At 43.3% G+C, this 17,370-nt stretch overlaps 1 protein-coding gene across 2 annotated transcripts in view; it reads left to right on the top strand.

Moving 5' to 3' along the window:
• SLC22A23 (solute carrier family 22 member 23) overlaps window positions 1-17,370 on the top strand; it is a 114,195-nt gene that overhangs the window by 20,042 nt on the left and 76,783 nt on the right. For both annotated transcript variants that reach the window (XM_034061809.1, XM_034061816.1), the window contains exon 3: window positions 3,328-3,482. In XM_034061809.1, coding sequence (XP_033917700.1) covers window positions 3,328-3,482 — 155 coding nt within the window. The remainder of the gene's footprint in view (window positions 1-3,327; window positions 3,483-17,370) is intronic.

The following is a 17,370-nucleotide window of genomic DNA, read 5'->3' as shown; positions in this document are numbered from 1 at the left end:
AAAGCTGTATGTAACAAAAGCATAGAGTGTATTAAGGCAATTTGCTATGTAAACTGAGTGGTCTCTGCTCAAAATACAGGAGGTGTGCATGCTGGGGTAGCTCTGTGTGAAGAATCTATAAGAAGAACATCTGTAAACTAGTTTGGCTGTGTGAAAACTGGCTGTGTCTAATGCCTGAATAAGTTACTTGTTCAACAGGCATAGCAGCAGAGGCAATTTTGCCTGCTCTGGACAGAGGCTGTTGAGATCTCTGTGGAAGGATTCCTTCTGGAGCAGGTGGGCTTGGTGGTCATGTAGCACCCAGACAGTAGGTCTCTGCCTGTCATTGCCCAGTGCTGCCTGTGCTTTGCCCCTGTTCTGGTGGCTTTTGCAGCCTTTGTGCCAATTTAGGTCCCAGGACTGAGAGAAAACCTGCAAAGAATGTATGAAAAGAGCAATCTGGTTGGCTGCAAGAGCAAAGCTTAGTCTTCTCAGGGTGGCAAGGTACATGCGTAGGAGCATGAGAAGATGAGATCTTGTCATCAAACCATCCCCTTCCTGCCTGTGATGCAACTCTGACAACATTAGGAATATCTTTTCGATGCAGCTGCATATCACACTATGTGGATTGCAGATTCTTCAAAAGCCTGGGGTTGCTTGTATCCCTAGTTATTTACCTGTGCAGGCAGCATTTAGTATTTGATCTAGATAATAGTATACAGTGTAGACTGAGGCTTGGGTGGCACAGAAATCTCTCTTTGGAATAGCTTGGATGGCAGCAGATAGCATTCCAGGGCTGTTATACTAGGGAGAATATGTATGGTTTAATTTCCCACAAGCATTGTACTATTAGTCAGATAATTCTCTCTACACATAAAAAACTTCCCTCCTTTGCCCCCACCTCAAGACACCATGCTGTCAAAACACTGCTGGATCACCAAATATATGGCTGATAGCTGCCCTGGAACTTTGATTTTTGAACAATGTGCTGCATTCCTTGGTGAGGAAAGAGACTAGTTTTGAGTCTGGGAGGAGGCACTGATGATCTCTCCTACCAGAGGGTTTCTTGGCCTTAGCTGGTTTTCACAGGCCCAGGAGGCTTTGGGTTTCACAATTCTTCATTAGTAGCAGCCCATCATTTGCATAACTTGTATAATGGTAGAAGAAATTCTTTGTCCTAATGGTGGATAACCTTGAGTACAGGGGGTGGGAGGAAGGGGAGGAGGGAACTAAAGTATGAGAAGCATGAGATCTTTTTTTAATCGACATCAGTGAATGCAGGTCAGGCTTGTGATGAGAATTAAGCTCCTAATTCTGAGTGTTTGCATAATGCCTTTCATCTACAAAACACTTCCACAAATACTAATTAGTATGAATTACAGCTTGGTGATTACGAAAATAAGGCTGCAAAAGCCTGCGCAGATCACTGATAACACAGAGTTCGTAGGGTTCTTTTCTGTATTCCAGGTTTTGTGTGAGGTACTTCACCTCCCTGGCCAAGTGCTTTGTGTTCTATAAACATAAAATATGAAGCACATATGGCAGGAACTGTTGTTGTGTCCAGCATGTTCCCAGTGTGTTGAATATCACCGAGGCAGTGATGTTTTGTTCCCACCCCTAGCTCAACAGTAGTTTGTCTTCTGGTGGCCTGGATTTGTATGCTGATTGAGAGCAGTCTGCTTTGACCTTGCATTCTTCAGTTTGCACATTGGTTCTGTTACAAAACATGTTCTGTTGTAAAAACGTTGAATGGTTAACACTAAGAAAGTAAATCTTTGAGATGCACCAGCTGAAAGATTTGAGATGCCAGCTGAAAAATGCAAGGAGCCATGACATTGCCACCTTAGGTGTGACTTTGAAAAAAGTCTGAATGATGCACACGTACTGGTGCACTCTCCCCATTCCCCAAAATGTAAAAAAAATAACAATTATAATCTTTTTTTAGCCCTTCACCCCATATTTTATTGATTTCGTTCCATTTTATGTAGAGCAAAATCTAAAGTTCTAATTGTGAAAGTATATACTTTATAGCTGCTGGTAACAATCTGCTGAAGTTACTAAATTGAAACACTTCAGCATGTGAAACTGGACTAAGTTGTGAGATTTAAATGCTCTTTATTGTGCTGACATTCAACCTGATGCCTGGCTTGCAGCTGACAGACTGCTTTGAATGGGTCTGTGAAAGCTGCCTACAAAAAGCAAGTTCATATATTCTTTGTGGAGATGGCATATGGAGCTGACTAAAAGGGATCCTCACTTCCACTGGAAAACCTGTGGGAGTTGACAAGTTGAAAAATTTTGGAAATCTCCACATAATGATCCAATTCCTGCTTAAAAATAGCCATGTGCTCTGGTTCTTCAAATCATTCTACTTGCACAGGAAGAAGGGGGGAAAGGGGATTAAAAACACTGAGCATATGAGTAAGAGATGTAAAAATCCCCCTGTTCCTTTGACATGAGAGTCAAACTCTGCAGCAAGTACCCCTACATTCAGTGGCAGTGTAACTCTTCCTGCTCATAGCACTGTACCAGTATGTGTAACTATAGGTTGCAGCTGCAAAGCCTGCCTGCAGAGTAGGACTGCAAATCCTCACACCCTTGTTGCCTATAATAATTTTTGGAGCGATTTCTTCCTTGCCTTCTATTCAGGCTGGTTTTGCAGGTCTCTGCAGCTCCTGTGGGGATACAAGTGGAGGGACTTGGAGCTCACGGTTTTCCTGTGAGCATTACTATTGGCTCTCTAAAGCTCTGTGAAGTGACATGAGCTCTGTTTTGTGCCTGGTCCATGTCTGTTAGGCTTGTGCTCTACAATAAGGCCAGGAAAAGTACTTTTTTTGAGCCAGCTCCTCTTGCAGATGAGGTTGAAAAGCACATGTCTGTTGGGAAGAGGAGTCCTCTGCAGTAAGCTCTGTGGCTGTAGACTGCAGAGAAATATAGTCTAATAGAAAAAACTTTGCCATATAACACCATACACTCTTCCGTGCTACTACAGAAAGCTCTGAGAAGCTCCAAACTCTCTCCAAGGAACTTGTTTACGGCTTTACTATAGTTCCTTGATGTTTTTTTTGTTCATCTTCGGTGTTTTGAAGATGATGGTTAAATCAAGCAATAATACAATGTGCTGTCTCTGCTTAATCCTGTCTGAAGTGAATTTGTCAATGCAAAGCTGGCTAAGAAATCTGGGTTTCAGTAAGCAGGAGTAAAATGAGAAGAATGGAGCAAGCATTAAAACCAGGATGGCAATATTTGAAAGGGATTGCATGACTTGTCCCCCTCTTTGCCAATTGTAATGATCTAGCATTATGTCCATGCAGGCTTTTAACACTGTTTTGCCATACTTATTTTTAGGGTTGGTCGACGGCCTGTACTGCTCTTCTCTGTCATATTCATTTTGATATTTGGACTGACTGTGGCACTCTCAGTGAACGTGACCATGTTCAGCACACTCAGGTTTTTTGAGGGGTTTTGCCTGGCTGGAATAGTCCTCTCTCTGTACGCACTACGTGAGTATGCCTTTATTACCTATCCAAATGTGTCTTTATTGGTAATGTGGTTTGCTGTTCTCTGGCTTCCTGCTTTTGTCCAAACAAATCAAACCAGAATCATATGTACTTTGGTAAGGATTTTGCAGCTGTCTCTTTAGGTTGCTACAGAGCAGACTGTGAGGCTGTTTGAGAGCTTATTTTTAAAGTTACAAGGTATTTTAGGTTTGCTTGTTATTTAAACCTAGAAGTCATCTGTCTCATAGCCATAATGTGTAATGGGAGTGGATTGCACCTTGCAGTATTGAGCTCAGTAGGAGACTCTGCACTTTCACTGTCTCTAGCAGTATGTAATTTTTCACAAATGCCTCTGTTACTTGCAGCAGGAGATCCCATGTCCCTGCCTCAGGATTGTAAAGCACAGCAAAAATACCTGAGAAGTTACTGAAATTTGTTGTTGTTTGGTTTTGTCTGTTTCACTGGGGGAAAAATAACAGAGAAACTTGTGGGAAAGCTTGTGAGAAATGTCTACATGCTTACGCCTGGTGACTGGTAAACCTGTTGCCAAAGCATTTGAAAACCCATTTTGGAGGCCTTGTCTTTGGAGAGTACATGAAAGTGCTACCAGCCTAGTCTGTGTCCCTTGGATATGCTCCAGAGAACTTAGTCTGCTTCTGCTTCCTTGGCTGTTTGTAATTCACAGGTAGTACTATATTAACTAAGGAAAACACAGAATTTCCTCCTCTGGAGAAGTTCTGAAAGTTGCTGTACAGATTTAAATATTTTTTTTTCATTTACTTCCTATCATAGATGGTATTTAACCCACCAAGATTTAGCACAGTATCCTTACTCTGCATGCAGTCTTAAGTAGTATTAAGTTCCACAGGTTTGGTTTTGTTTTCGGTCTGCACCAAGGGGAAAGAAGCTTGACTAGAGTATACAAGAGTTTGTTCTGTATTGCACTTCCTTGTTATAGCTGATATGGTACCAAAGATACATTTATTATTTTTTTATCTTTTGCCTTTAGCCATGTAATCTCTAGTGAGAGTTTTCCACCAAAAAACCCAAAGCTACCACTGAGGACATTACACTTTTACTGGGAAGTGTTTAACCTGTGTAGTTCCTCTGGGAGAAGGCTTCAGACATTACCAGTGTGACACTGAGCTCGAAACCAGGCTTGCTGGAACTTTTCACAGCCCAATGCAGCATGTTAGTTCTATTTTGTGGTTTTGGTTTGGTTTTGGTTGTTTGGGGTTTTTTAACCCTTAAGAGAGTCATTGCAACTGAAGATTTTCATGGGGAGATGCCATCTATGTGAAAGTTCTTCCTCTCAATTTAGATTGACCATGTTTCCCTTTCTGCTGGATCTCGTAGCATGCCGTTGCACTCCTTTGTGGGTCAGCTTTCTGTTTAGCCCCTCTCCCTTTTCTCTTAATGGCATTGATTTTTTTTCCATTGGAGATTTGTTGCCCCTGAATTCCCAGCTGGCTGCCCTGAGCAGAACAACAGACAGTGGAAAGTTTGATCTGCTAGGCAGTCATTAGTTTTCAAAGCCTCTGTACTGAAGCAAACCTTATAGGCTTGCATAGCTTGCAAAGGTAATTAGCCTGCCACAGGGATCCTTTTACACCGTGTTGAGCTTGCTTGTTGTGCTTGGATTTATAGCCTGCCGAAGGGAAATTGTAAATAACAGTCCTGGATGCTTTGGGAGTGGGAAGAACACTGAAGTGCACTCTTTAAGCACAGAGCTGCCAAGGTTGAGTTGCCGTCACCATTAAAACAGCACTCTTCTTGGTAACCTAATGCTTTTCCTATCTGTTCACCCTAAGTTGCAGAGTGAGCCTGGGGACGAGCTTTGCTTTTCTTCTGTGGAGGGACACCACTGAGCCCAAGATGTCCGTGCTCCTCAGAGAGCTCTCCTCAGTGTTATAGTGAGCTAGCTTCTTGTGGCCTACAAGTACAGCCTCTTGCCTGGAGCTGCTTAGGACTTGTCTGAAATTTCTAGTGAACTGGCAGGAAGAAAGGCTTTACACAGGTGATGGTGCTTGCTGCAAATGGTGGAAGCAGAGGGGAAATGCACATGGAGCTTTCTCCTCCCAGGTGCTGTGGGACATTGCATTATCTAGGAGGATAAAAGACAGTTGAAAGGCTTTTGTTTCCTGATGATGTGGAGTGGGGGAGTTTCTACTGTCTTCCAGAAGCATTTTCCTGCTTGGTACCAACCTTCGGTGAGTTCCTGTGCTCCTGAGCAGCTGATACACATCTTGTGTGGTTAGACACCAACAAGGTTCTCTGGAAGCTCTTCCTAGGAAGGCAAAATGATCCTGATGTGCCATGCTCATCAGTCATCTGCTGCATGGAGCTGGAGCCTCCTGTTGTGATACACTGATTAGGTCCCCTACTATGTTTGCTGGGATTTCTGCAGAAATGGGCTGCCCCTTTTTGGAGGGGGTTGCTGGGACCAGGGATGAAATCTCCTGGAAAAGAGGAATGGTGAAGGGGCACTAAGGACTACTCTGGTCACAGTGGTTGGAAAGGGATGTATTGGGCTGCCCAGCAGTTAAATGCAGGAAGGAGTGTAGTGTGACGGGCAGGAGAAGGATGGGTTGTTTCAAAGAAAGCAGGGAAAAAACTTTTTTTTTTTTTTCTGAAAGTGCCTTTTGCTCCAGTATTTGTTGCTGCATGTATATCCAGGGAGTGGGAATGGGCACCCTGCACCTGCTGGCTCAGCATGAGGCAATATAGGCCCACTGCTGAACGAGGTGGGTGCCCTGGAGACAGAGGATATAAGGAAGGCCTAGGTGCTGAATGCCTTCTTTGCCTCTGTCTTTACTCCTGCAGACTCTCCCCAGGGGCCCCAGATTCCTATAGCCCCAGAAGGAGTCAGGACAAAGGAGGAGTTTGCTTTGGTAGATGAGGATTGGGTTAGGGATCAGCTATGCAATCTGGACATCTATAAATCGATGGGTCTGGACGGAATGCACCCACGGGTGCTGAGGGAGCTGGTGGAGTTCATTGCTAGGCCACTCTCCATCATCTTTGGTAAGTCGTGGGAAACAGGAGAGGTGCCTGAGGATTGGAGGATGGCAAATGTCACACCAGCCTATAAGAAGGGCAGGAAGGAGGACCTGGGTAATTATAGACCGGTCAGCCTTACCTCCATCCCTGGTAAGCTGATGGAACAACTTATTCTTGACTCCATCTCTAGGCATATCAAGGATGAGGGGGTCATTAAGAGCAGCCAACATGGTTTTACCAGGAGGAAGTCATGTTTGACCAACCTTACAGCCTTCTATGAGGAAGTGACTAGGTGGAGGGATGATGGTAGAGCAGTAGATGTGGTTTTTCTTGATTTCAGTAAGGCATTTGATACTGTCTCCCACAGCATCCTCATAGATAAGCTAAGAAAGTGTGGGCTTGACGATCAGGTAGTGAGGTGGATCAAGAACTGGCTGAAAGGAAGAAGGCAGAGAGTTGTGGTCAATGGGGACAGAATCTAGCTGGAGGTCTGTGACCTAGTGGAGTCCCTCAGGGGTCGGTGCTGGGACCAGTGCTGTTTAATATTTTCATCAACGACCTGGATGAGGGAACTGAGTGTACCCTCAGCAAGTTCGCTGATGACACTAAACTGGGAGGAGTGGCTGACACACGAGAAGGCTGTGTTGCCATTCAGCGAGACCTGGACAGGCTGGAGAGTTGGGCAGGGAGAAACTTAATGAAACTCAACAAGGGCAAGTGTAGAGTCTTGCATCTGGGGAAGAACAACCCCATGTACCAGTACAGGTTGGGGGTTGACCTGCTGGAAAGGAGTGAAGGGGAAAGGGACCTGGGGGTCCTGGTGGACAGGAGGATGACCATGAGCCAGCAATGTGCCCTTGTGGCCAAGAAGGCAAATGGCATCCTAGGGTGAATTAGAAAGGGTGTGGTTGGTAGGGCAAGAAAGGTTCTCCTCCCCCTCTACTCTGCCTTGGTGAGGCCGCATCTGGAATATTGCATCCAGTTCTGGGCCCCTCAGTTCAAGAAGGACAGGGAATTGCTTGAAAGAGTCCAGCGCAGAGCCACAAAGATGATTAAAGGAAGTGGAACACCTCCCTTATGAGGAGAGGCTGAGGGAGCTGGGTCTCTTTAGCTTGGAGGAGACTGAGGGGTGACCTCATCAGTGTTTACAGATATGTAAAGGGTGGGTGTCAGGATGATGGAGCTAGGCTTTTTTCAGTGATATCCAGTGGTAGGACAAGGGGCAATGGGTGTAAACTGGAGCATAGGAGATTCCACATTAACATCAGGAAGAACTTCTTTACTGTAAGAGTGACAGAGCACTGGAACAGGTTGCCCAGGGGGGTTGTGGAGTCTCCTACGTTGGAGATATTCAAGGCCCACCTGGACAAGTTCCTGTGTGATGTACTCTAGGTTACCCTGCTCTTGCAGGGGGGTTGGACTAGATGATCTTTTGAGGTCCCTTCCAACCCTTGGGATTCTGTGATTCTGTTTGATGCACAGCACCACAGCCTGCTGCCCAGCTAAAGGGGAAGAGGTTTGAGTGTACACACTGGGGTGGAAAGCCCTAAGCTGGTTTTGTGAGGGATTTCTGTTGGACAGGCTAAGAAGGAGGGAAGAGGTGTGGGAGCCCTGATCAGGGTCACATGTGCCTGAGTAATGCCTCAGCTGGTGCCTGTACAGCAGGAGAGGAGAGCCACCCTTACTGCAAATAGCTCTGCTTGCTGGTTAAAACTCATGTGGGACAAAGTCATGTGGTAAATGTGGAAGTTATAAGAAAGCAAATCTGAGTATCTTGATGGTGGGAAGGGTGTTGCTTCTGGGTTACTTTAGTATCACTGGGGTATGACCATGACCACAGGGCAGCCTTTTCCTGTGTGCTCGTGCAGAAGGCCCGATGCTGCAGCTGACTCAGCACAGGTCCCTTCCTTAGGGCCTGTTTTCATGAGCTGCAGTGAGCTGATGCAAGAGCTCTCACGGCTGAGGGCAGGAGTTCCCCCTTCCTTTTCCTCCATCTCCTCCCATGTGTGGCCCTGCACCAGTCAGGGCCAGTTAAATGAATGAAGGGAAGAAAGGGTCCCTTCCAGCTCCTCACTTCCTATGCCGTATCTGACCTCTCCCTGATGTCCCTACTTTTGTCACTCTCTGGAGTCAAAGCTGGTTTGATGATATTAATTAAAACTCTTTGAGGAGAAGGAGGAGGGGAAGAGTTGTATTTCTTTGGGAGGTGCTCTCCAGGCAGGTTTAACAAACCTCTGGTTACAGTGCTGTGCACCATCACTGATGACTGTACCTGAGCTCAGACAGCAGAAACCATGGTGGGGTTTTCACACAATTGCAGGCTGTTCAGCAGTTTCATGGGTGACTGAACTGCAGATTAGGCTGCAAAATTATAAAGTCTAAACTTGAATGAACCAATAAATAGGTTCTGGAAATAGCTTTGCTGAAAGGGAGACAACGTTTTCCCAGGTTGGAGTGAGGAAGCAGGTGTGCCCCTCTGATGCATAGTAGCAAGATGAGTAGGCACATTGTTTTTCTTTCACTGTTAGGAGGAAAAAAGGTAGAAACATCATAATTTGTCTTTCAAAAGCCTGGAGAAGCTTGGCAGAGGCTTCCAGACTGGTTAAGATGTCCAGCTGTGATGTATCTTTCTCGTTTATACCTAGGTCAGTCTAACCTGTTACTCCTGTAAATTACACAGGCACTGATCTTTGAGAGGCTGAATGTGGCTTCTTAAGTTTTGTGGGGGTTTTTTGACATGTATCCTGGAAAGCTGGAGCAGTGTGCTAGGAACTTGCTCCAGGCTGAGGAATGAACAAGTGCCAAAATGGAGCATGGAAGCATCTGGGTGTTGGGCTCTAGTGATGTCAGATTTGTAAAATAATTCTACTTCCATTCAGGTGTCAATATAAAGGGTGAGATTTATCTTCTTTTTTTTTTTCTTTCTTTCTTTCCCTTTTTCCCCTCTCTTCCAGAAATGCATGGAGTCTTAGACCCTAGAGCATCCCAAATTCGCCATGTAATTCCTACCTCTCTTTGAGTTTGAATGGTCTAAACGATGTAATTGTTTGATTTTATTCTATTTTCCTCTCCTGACTCTTCAGGAGCAAGCATGGGCTTGGCTAGGCAAGGCAGGTGAAGCACTAGAAACTGCAGGCTCTGAAGTTATTCTGTGTAACCTGAACCAGCTCAATAAATAACTCTGCAAAGCATTCCCAAATTGACCGATGTGGAAAACATCTGACTCCTTTCCAGTGCATTGACATGTGGGTTAGCTCTGCAGTAACATGCAGTTCTCTCCACTGACAGGTCTCTGATAAGATCAAGGTTGTTAAGCCACCTACCTTCTGTTTATGTAACCAGCCTTTCCTTACTCTGAGTCACTTGACGCAGCTCTAGAGTGATCACAGAGGGATCCACCGAAAGTTTTACTGGATCACCCTAAGTGAACCATTAACTGTTAAATGATACAGAAACACTTTGGTTTAAAGAGCAGTCGGGCTGCTCTAGCTTTGAGGTGAGATGTGAGTTTCTAGAAACAAGAACTCTGCATTTGAATAGCTTGGTGCAAGGACTGTTTTAAATAAAGAAATACTATGCAGTGGGAGCATTCCAGCTGCTGAAAAAAAAAGGGACTGTGCATGCCTTTTATCAAGTGCCTGGGGGCTCAATTTGTGCAAGAGTGGAAAAGGTTATTGGAATTACAGTACTCTCCTTTAAATATAAATCTTCCCTGCTCTACATTGCTTCCTTGAGTATAATCAAGTTATATCTCCTCTTCTAATCTGTTGGCCTTTTCAGTGTTTCCTCTGAATTTCCTTCCCTTTTCTGATGGTCACAGGGGGTGTGGGCCCTTCTATGGATACTGTGTCTGCCATTAAGGCATGGGCTGTCATCCTTACCTTAACCCCCCAAAAACTGTATTCTGGAGCAGAGGTGCCCTTGAAGAATTGCTTACATATTGTCCTGAATATAGGAAATGCTGTATTATTTGAGGCAGGCAGTTTGAAATTAATTTATAAAAAGTCTTAAAGTATGGCAAAGGTGAATAAAAAGAGGATCTTTCTGAAGCTCCCTAGGAGATTAGAAGATGTTTTGTTAATGTAGAAATTGCAGCAGGATCTAATTTTAATCAGTTTTTTGCATTGCAGTTGCTGAGAATCTTGTGTGTTGTCATTGTGACAAAAAGCCCAAGAAATTCACTTTATTTGAGGTACTTTTTGTATGACTGGTCAATTGGGAATGTAATTAAAATGCAACTCTGCAGTAGACTTGTGATGATGACAATCAGCTGAGATTAGAGTACACTTGCAGTTTCCCCAGCTCAAAATACAGCTTGCATTTACCATTTAAAGTGTCTGTCTTTTAATTGCTCTAAACACTTTGGGTGTGCTCAGTATGTGAAGTCTTACCTTCTGTCATTCAAATACTGTTCAGGATTGTAATGACACTTTTAGGGATTTACTTATCTCAGCAATGTCAAATAGACTCATAGGTCTGCTCATCCCTGTTGCATGGCTAAGAGCTCACTGCCACTGAAAGGAGATGAGAGGGCTTCTCTCTTCCCCTTCCAAATTCCTTTGCATTGTATCAGCTGCTCATACAACCATGGCTTCAAACTAAATCAAAGTGTTTAAGATGGGTGTATAGTTAAATCCAGGAAGTTACCTTTGACTTCCAACTTTTTGAGTTGGCTAAAGTGGTGTTAGAACCTTACTGTAAGAGTAAATTGTAAAGTTTTTGTCCTCCCTACTGCTTGCTTAGTTGTTTTTTTCTTTTTTTTTTCTTATTGTAAAACAGCTGCTAAATGGCTTTTCCTTGCTATGTAGATCCATTCAATCTTGTGGAGGATTGGTGGTACGCATGTGTATATGAAAGCCCTATCCAAAGTGACCAATGCTGCCATCAGGACATGGATGATCTATATCTTGCAGAGTCCTTCGGCCACTGCACCAGCACAGGGCCCCTGCCAGTATCCCTGAACCTCAGTAGTTCTGCCAAGGAGTCCTCCCATCAGGAGAGCGCTCTGCTGCAGTGGTCAGGTCTGCTCCTTCTCTGTCCAGTCTGCTCCATCTCTACTCCAGCAAACTAAAGCCTTCCTGCTGTGCCCTGCCCAGTGCATGAGCTCCAACCACTCTGCTGACTTTGTCTGGGAAATGGTTATATATTTCACAGTTGCAAGGAGTTCATAGTGCAGCAATATTGTACCACTGGTGTATATCTGATACTGTTGTGGGTTTTTGGTAAATCACATGCTCCCCCATGATCTGAGAGGTATGTTGTGGAGTTTTTTCCTCTGAGAAATGCAAGTGGTTCAAAGACAGGGATGTGAAAGCTGTCAGTTGTGAATAATGTCTTTTTTAAAAATGTTTAATTTTTCCCAGCAAGAAACTGAATTTGTTGCAGACAGCATCAGGGAGAAGTCATACGTATAGAACCTATTCTGCTAGCTGTTGTTTTACTGAGTTTTAGCTATTCTGTTCCTTGTCTCTGTCCTTGGCAGGACTTGAAAACTAGATGGGCTAGTGTTGGAAATGAGATGGACAGCAACAAGCTCAGGAGCTGCCCTTAAGTTAGCATAGAGACTTGGGCATTTCTTTTTCCCCCATTTGCTGCTTCTAGTGAAGCTCAGGCATATGCACATTTCTCTTGTGTGCATGTGTTAACTTCCTGCTGCAAAAAGAAATGTGCATAGGTTCATCAATCACCTATGAATGAACAGGACTTTACTTCCCTTTCCTGCCTGTCTTTACAGGTTAGCTCGTCAGGAAAATGCAAGCCAAATTACCATGGCAGCAGGATGTGCATAGAGGAAAAAACATATGTATGAGGAAGGTAGATTTAGAAGTTATCTGTAGTGACTTGGATATTTGAGTCCACCAAGAAATGTCAGCAAACAAATTCACATAAATATTTATGTGCCTTTCAAGAGGAACCGTAATTTAACAAGGCTAGCCAAATTTCCATCCCCAGTCATGCAGACATGCCTCCTATTTTCTCACTTACAAATAACATAGCCGCATGGGATTTTTACTAGTTCACGTTAATTAAATTTCACTCAAAGCATGAAATTTGCAGGCAGTATCCCTTGCAGTATTTCTACAAATGCATATTATTTAGTCAGAAACAACAAAATGTTCACTTTTAATTCTTCATTTTGTTTCTTGCCAGTCTACAGAATTTAGTCATACATTCTGTACCAGTGCTGATAGTACTCATTTTTCTTTTTTAAGTAAACCCGCTCAATGTTGCATTGTGGATGAATTTGTAAGTCATATGCTGCAATTACTGATGGACCTTAAAGCATGAACTATGTTTTTGTCATCTGAGAACATCTAGTTCCTTCTTAAATGAATTGTACTTACACTTATGTACATTTTAGAGATAAGTTGAGAAGTAAGTGCTTGTTAGTATATTGAAAACTTGTTTGCTCACATTCTTTGAATTCTGGGTATGGTATGAATTGTGAGAACAGACATCAGTTTACTGAAGTCTCATGAATGGTGTGCAAATTTTTTGCAAGCCCTACTCCAGTTTAGCATGTATGAGCTGTATGTCTGCTTTAGTCATGCATTCAGTAAGGAATCGTTCAACTGTAGATAATCTTGCATTTGGGCTTCATAATAAAACAGGTAGTGTCTTAGAGGGAAAGGACATTTGAAGAAGGCTCTGTGGATTGGAAATGTGGCTGTTGCCTCATGAACTGTGGAGGGAGCATGGTCCGGTATTAGCATCAGAAGTTCTGGATTCACATCTCTGCACCTCTCTGGGTGATTCCCCCAGCTGCTGGATGCCTCAGCGTCTCTCTGTAATTGTCTTGCATTTGGAAGAATTCAGGGTAGACTAAGCATTCTTGTGGCTTCTCCTTCCAGCTTTCTGTCCTGTTCCTGTAGCAGAGATTACCTTCTTGTAGAGCAGACTATTAGCTCATACACTGATGCCTCAGTCCTCTCCCATGCAATCAGGCATTTAAGTGCAAAGACATCTCCTTCAGTGGCTTACCTCACATATTCAGTGTATTACCTTAAGGACACGCATTTCATTCTGCTGCTGTTTATTTTTCCAAGGAGAATAATCTCTGGTAGGAGTCGTAGAGAAATGCAATGTTTGTGCATGCCTGGGCCAGTCTAGGACACAAGAAGTACTTGGGTGCAGTGGAAGAGAGCAAGTTTTGTTGTAACTGTGCACTGTACTTAATCATTCTGTTAAAAATGCAGACTAGAAGACCTCTGTGCCCCAGCATTAAGGCATAGGTAGGTTACTTTATGCACTATCTGCTATCCAAACATTTCAAACTAATTCCCTGGAGAAATGAGGAGGGCATTGTTTCCGTGAAGCATTCAGTTCAATAGATATTTAAGCACATGAGACCTCACTTGGAGTATTGTGTATAGTTGTGGTGTCCTCAACATAAAAAGGACATGGAACTGTTGGAACAAGTCCAGAGGAGGGCCACAAAATTGATAAGAGGCCTGGAGCACCTCCTGTATGAAGATAGGCTGAGAAAGTTGGGGCTGTTCAGCCTGTAGAAGAAAAGGCTGCATGGAGACCTCATAGTAGCCTTCCAGTATCTGAAGGGAGCCTATAAGGATGCTGGGTATGGACTCTTCATCAGGGACTGTAGTGATAGGACAAGGGGTAATGGGTTCAGACTTAGGGGAAGTTTAGGTTAGATACAAGGAAGAAGTTTTTAACTGTGAGGTTGGTGAGGCACTGGAATAGGTTGCCCAGGGAAGCTGTGAATGCTCCATCCTTGGCAGTGTTCAAGGCCAGGTTAGACAGAGCCTTGGGGTGTGTGGTTTAGTGCGAGGTGTCCCTGCCCATGGCAGGGGGGATGGAACTTGATTATCTTAAGGTCCTTTCCAACCCTAACCATTCTATGATTCTACATGGACCAGGGATTGTTGTCTTAAATAAATAAATAAATGAATCCCTAGAGTTTTCTGCTTTATGTGAAACTGCTGTCCAGAAGGAATAAAATGCTCCTCTGACAGCTCTTCAAGGGCCTTTTCCAGTCTCAGTGCTGCTTCCACCATGATTTCAGTCCTGTACTGGGAGGCAGTGTAGCAGTGTCTTACATAGAGAGCACTCAGTTTACAGCTTCATAAGAGAAGTCAGAAGAAAGAAAAGTAAGAAAAAACACACAGGAAGCAGAATCAATAATGTGGTGAGGCAGACAGCAATGTAAGGGAAGAAATCAGTGTTATTGTGGGGTTTTTTATTTATTATAGCCAACAGAAATGGATTGAAGTCAGGGAGGAGAAAGAAGGACAGCTTAAAAGGATTGTATAATGGTAGAAATAGCTTATGTGGTGAAATTGCAAAAAAAAAAAAAGCAAAATCCCATTTTAGTTTGTTTAATTTATAGGTTTGACTTTGAAATGTGGGGTTTTGCCTTAGAACTTGACTGACTTGTTTTTCAAGGCACAAAACCAAATCTGTGTTTCTAGGAAGATTGAGGAAAATTAATTAAAGAGCTTTTGAATTATAGATCCATTAAAAATGACTCTGCTTTGAAAGTTAAGTAAATAAACAAAGCTGTTAGTGTTAGTCATCTATTTGAAAAAAAAAATAGCTTCTCTTGTATCTGTACAGTAGAGAAACCTGATTATTGCTTTCCATTGCTTTGGAATTTGGGCAGGAGAAGCTTGGATTATATCAACCTTGACTCTACCCATATGAGACTTTTCAGATGTCATGTGTGAGTTTAGAGTTGTGAATCAGCCTGAAGTGTTGTCTTATTCTGCTTATTTTTTACGTTCGTGTCTGTGACAAGTCTGGAAGAAAATATGCAAAGTTCAGTCTGTGTCTTGTAAACTTTTAACCTGATGGGTTTGTCTTCTTCAGGAGACAAGCTTCATCCTTTTTGGCTGCATGTTGTATTTCAATAAAATAAGTATCCATGCAGGCGCCTTTCCTCCCTCCTGACCTTTTCCTTAATGGTGATCTTTGGCTGTGGGTAGGTGCTTCATGTGGGTCTAGGGTCAGTAATGTGTGACAAAGCAGAAAAGAAGAATAGCCAGTGCATGACCTGAAGAGAGAGAATAGAGAAAACAGAATATACAATACGTACCACAGCTGCCTCTTCTCTCTTGCTGTTGATACAAGAGAATGTGACGGATACTTTTCTAAAATAAGAAATCTGTTCCAATCCAATGAGGAATAATAGCAGCAATTAAAAATTTCAGATCCTAATATATTTTGGAAACAAAAACACAGCCAGATGAAGCCTGCAGTGTGTTGTGCTAGCTTGTGTGACTCGAGTAGCCCTGCTGCCTCAGTGCTGTGATTTTCTGGAACCCTGGTTGGAAGTTTTCAGGGCCTGGTGGGACTTGCACTGGAGATAGTAGTGTATTTTCCTGCCAGGACAGCTTTTCATGTGACTTCTGATTAGGAAACTTTTATTTACCTCTAGGCTCTGTCTCTCCTTCAGGCTGCTGACATGTCCTGCTTGCTCAGTGCCACTCAGCTGCAGGCCAACAGCACTGCTTACAGCAGCGCAGTAAGAATGAATACCTCACAGATCTGGACTTCTTGGAGAAATGACCCACCTGCCTATCCAAGTGGAAGAGGACCTTTCTGCCCTGATTGCTGGGGGCAGTTAAAATCTCAACATGACAGTGCAGGAGCTGGCTGAAGCTTAGATCAACAAATTCCCTTTGTGAAAAGAGAATAGGCTATTACAAATCACTGTGAAGCTTGACTTTAATCAGTGCAGGTTGTTCTTGAATGTGGTATTTAAAACTCCTTTCTTGCAGGCTTTTTAAAGGCTAGAAAGTGTATAATTGCATCTTGGCAGAGACAGCAAGCCTAATATGTTTAGAAATGTATGTCTTGGACAGGTTGACGTTTTCTTTCAGGATAGCTTCCTTTGAAGTAGTAGCAGATGGAAGTCCTTCCACCACTTTGAGGCACTGACTAACTTGTCTTGGAGAAGAGTGGATAAACTGGCAGTAGAGAAAAGGATTCTTAAAAATAATTTGTAGAGATCTGTATGCCTTTAACTTTATTTACTTCAACTTTTGGAGTGAGGATACTGGCTTTGGTTTTATTTAAAACTTCTGAAGCCCAGTTGGAGAACCAAATATGATCAGGTCTTGGTTGCGGGAGTTCCATTTTTCTGGCTGGCTTTTCTTAGCAACATCCAACTTGGTGAATAAATAGAAGCCTCTAGTCTGCCGATGACAACAAATAATCTGTTTTCAGACTAAAACATTTTGATCATGGACTTGGCAGTCCTAAACCTTCAGGACCAGAAATGCAGACCATCAATCTGATATTACAGTACTGGAAAGACCCCATTTCTTTGAAAAGGTTATTCTGTTTATGACTTGTCAGTTTTGCTTCAGTGAATTTTATCCTTTAAAGAACCTAGATTTTATATTGGGCCTTAGGATGAAAAACAAGGTTAGGATTTGAACTGAGGGGCAGAGATGATGATGTTTGTGTGTAGAATAAAGATTCTGAAAGATGCTTTCTCCACTGAACTGTCTGACCAGCTCATATGACCATAATCATCTAGTCAGAGCATTTGCAGTCTTTGGGATTGCCATAGTGGGGTTTTTGGTGGTTTGCTTTTGGGTTGGTTTTGGTTTGGTTCTTTTTTGGGGGGAGGAGGTAAGTTTTATTTCTGCTTGTTTGTTTAATTTTTGATGGCTGCTTCAGTGGCTGCCTGAGAGTATCTGATGACAGCATAGAATCATAGAATCATAGAATAGTTAGGGCTGGAAAGGACCTCAAGATCATCTAGTTCCAACCCCCCTGCCATGGGCAGGGACACCTCACACTAAACCATATCACCCAAGGCTTCATCTGACCTGGCTTTGAACACTGCCAGGGATGGAGCATTCACAGCCTCCCTGGGCAACCCATTCCAGTGCCTCACCACCCTAACAGTAAAGATTTTCTTCCT

This window comes from Melopsittacus undulatus, chromosome 1, assembly GCF_012275295.1.
Source record: "Melopsittacus undulatus isolate bMelUnd1 chromosome 1, bMelUnd1.mat.Z, whole genome shotgun sequence".
Classification (NCBI taxonomy): Eukaryota; Metazoa; Chordata; class Aves; order Psittaciformes; family Psittaculidae; genus Melopsittacus; species Melopsittacus undulatus.
This window is presented reverse-complemented; position numbering and strand designations above follow the sequence as displayed.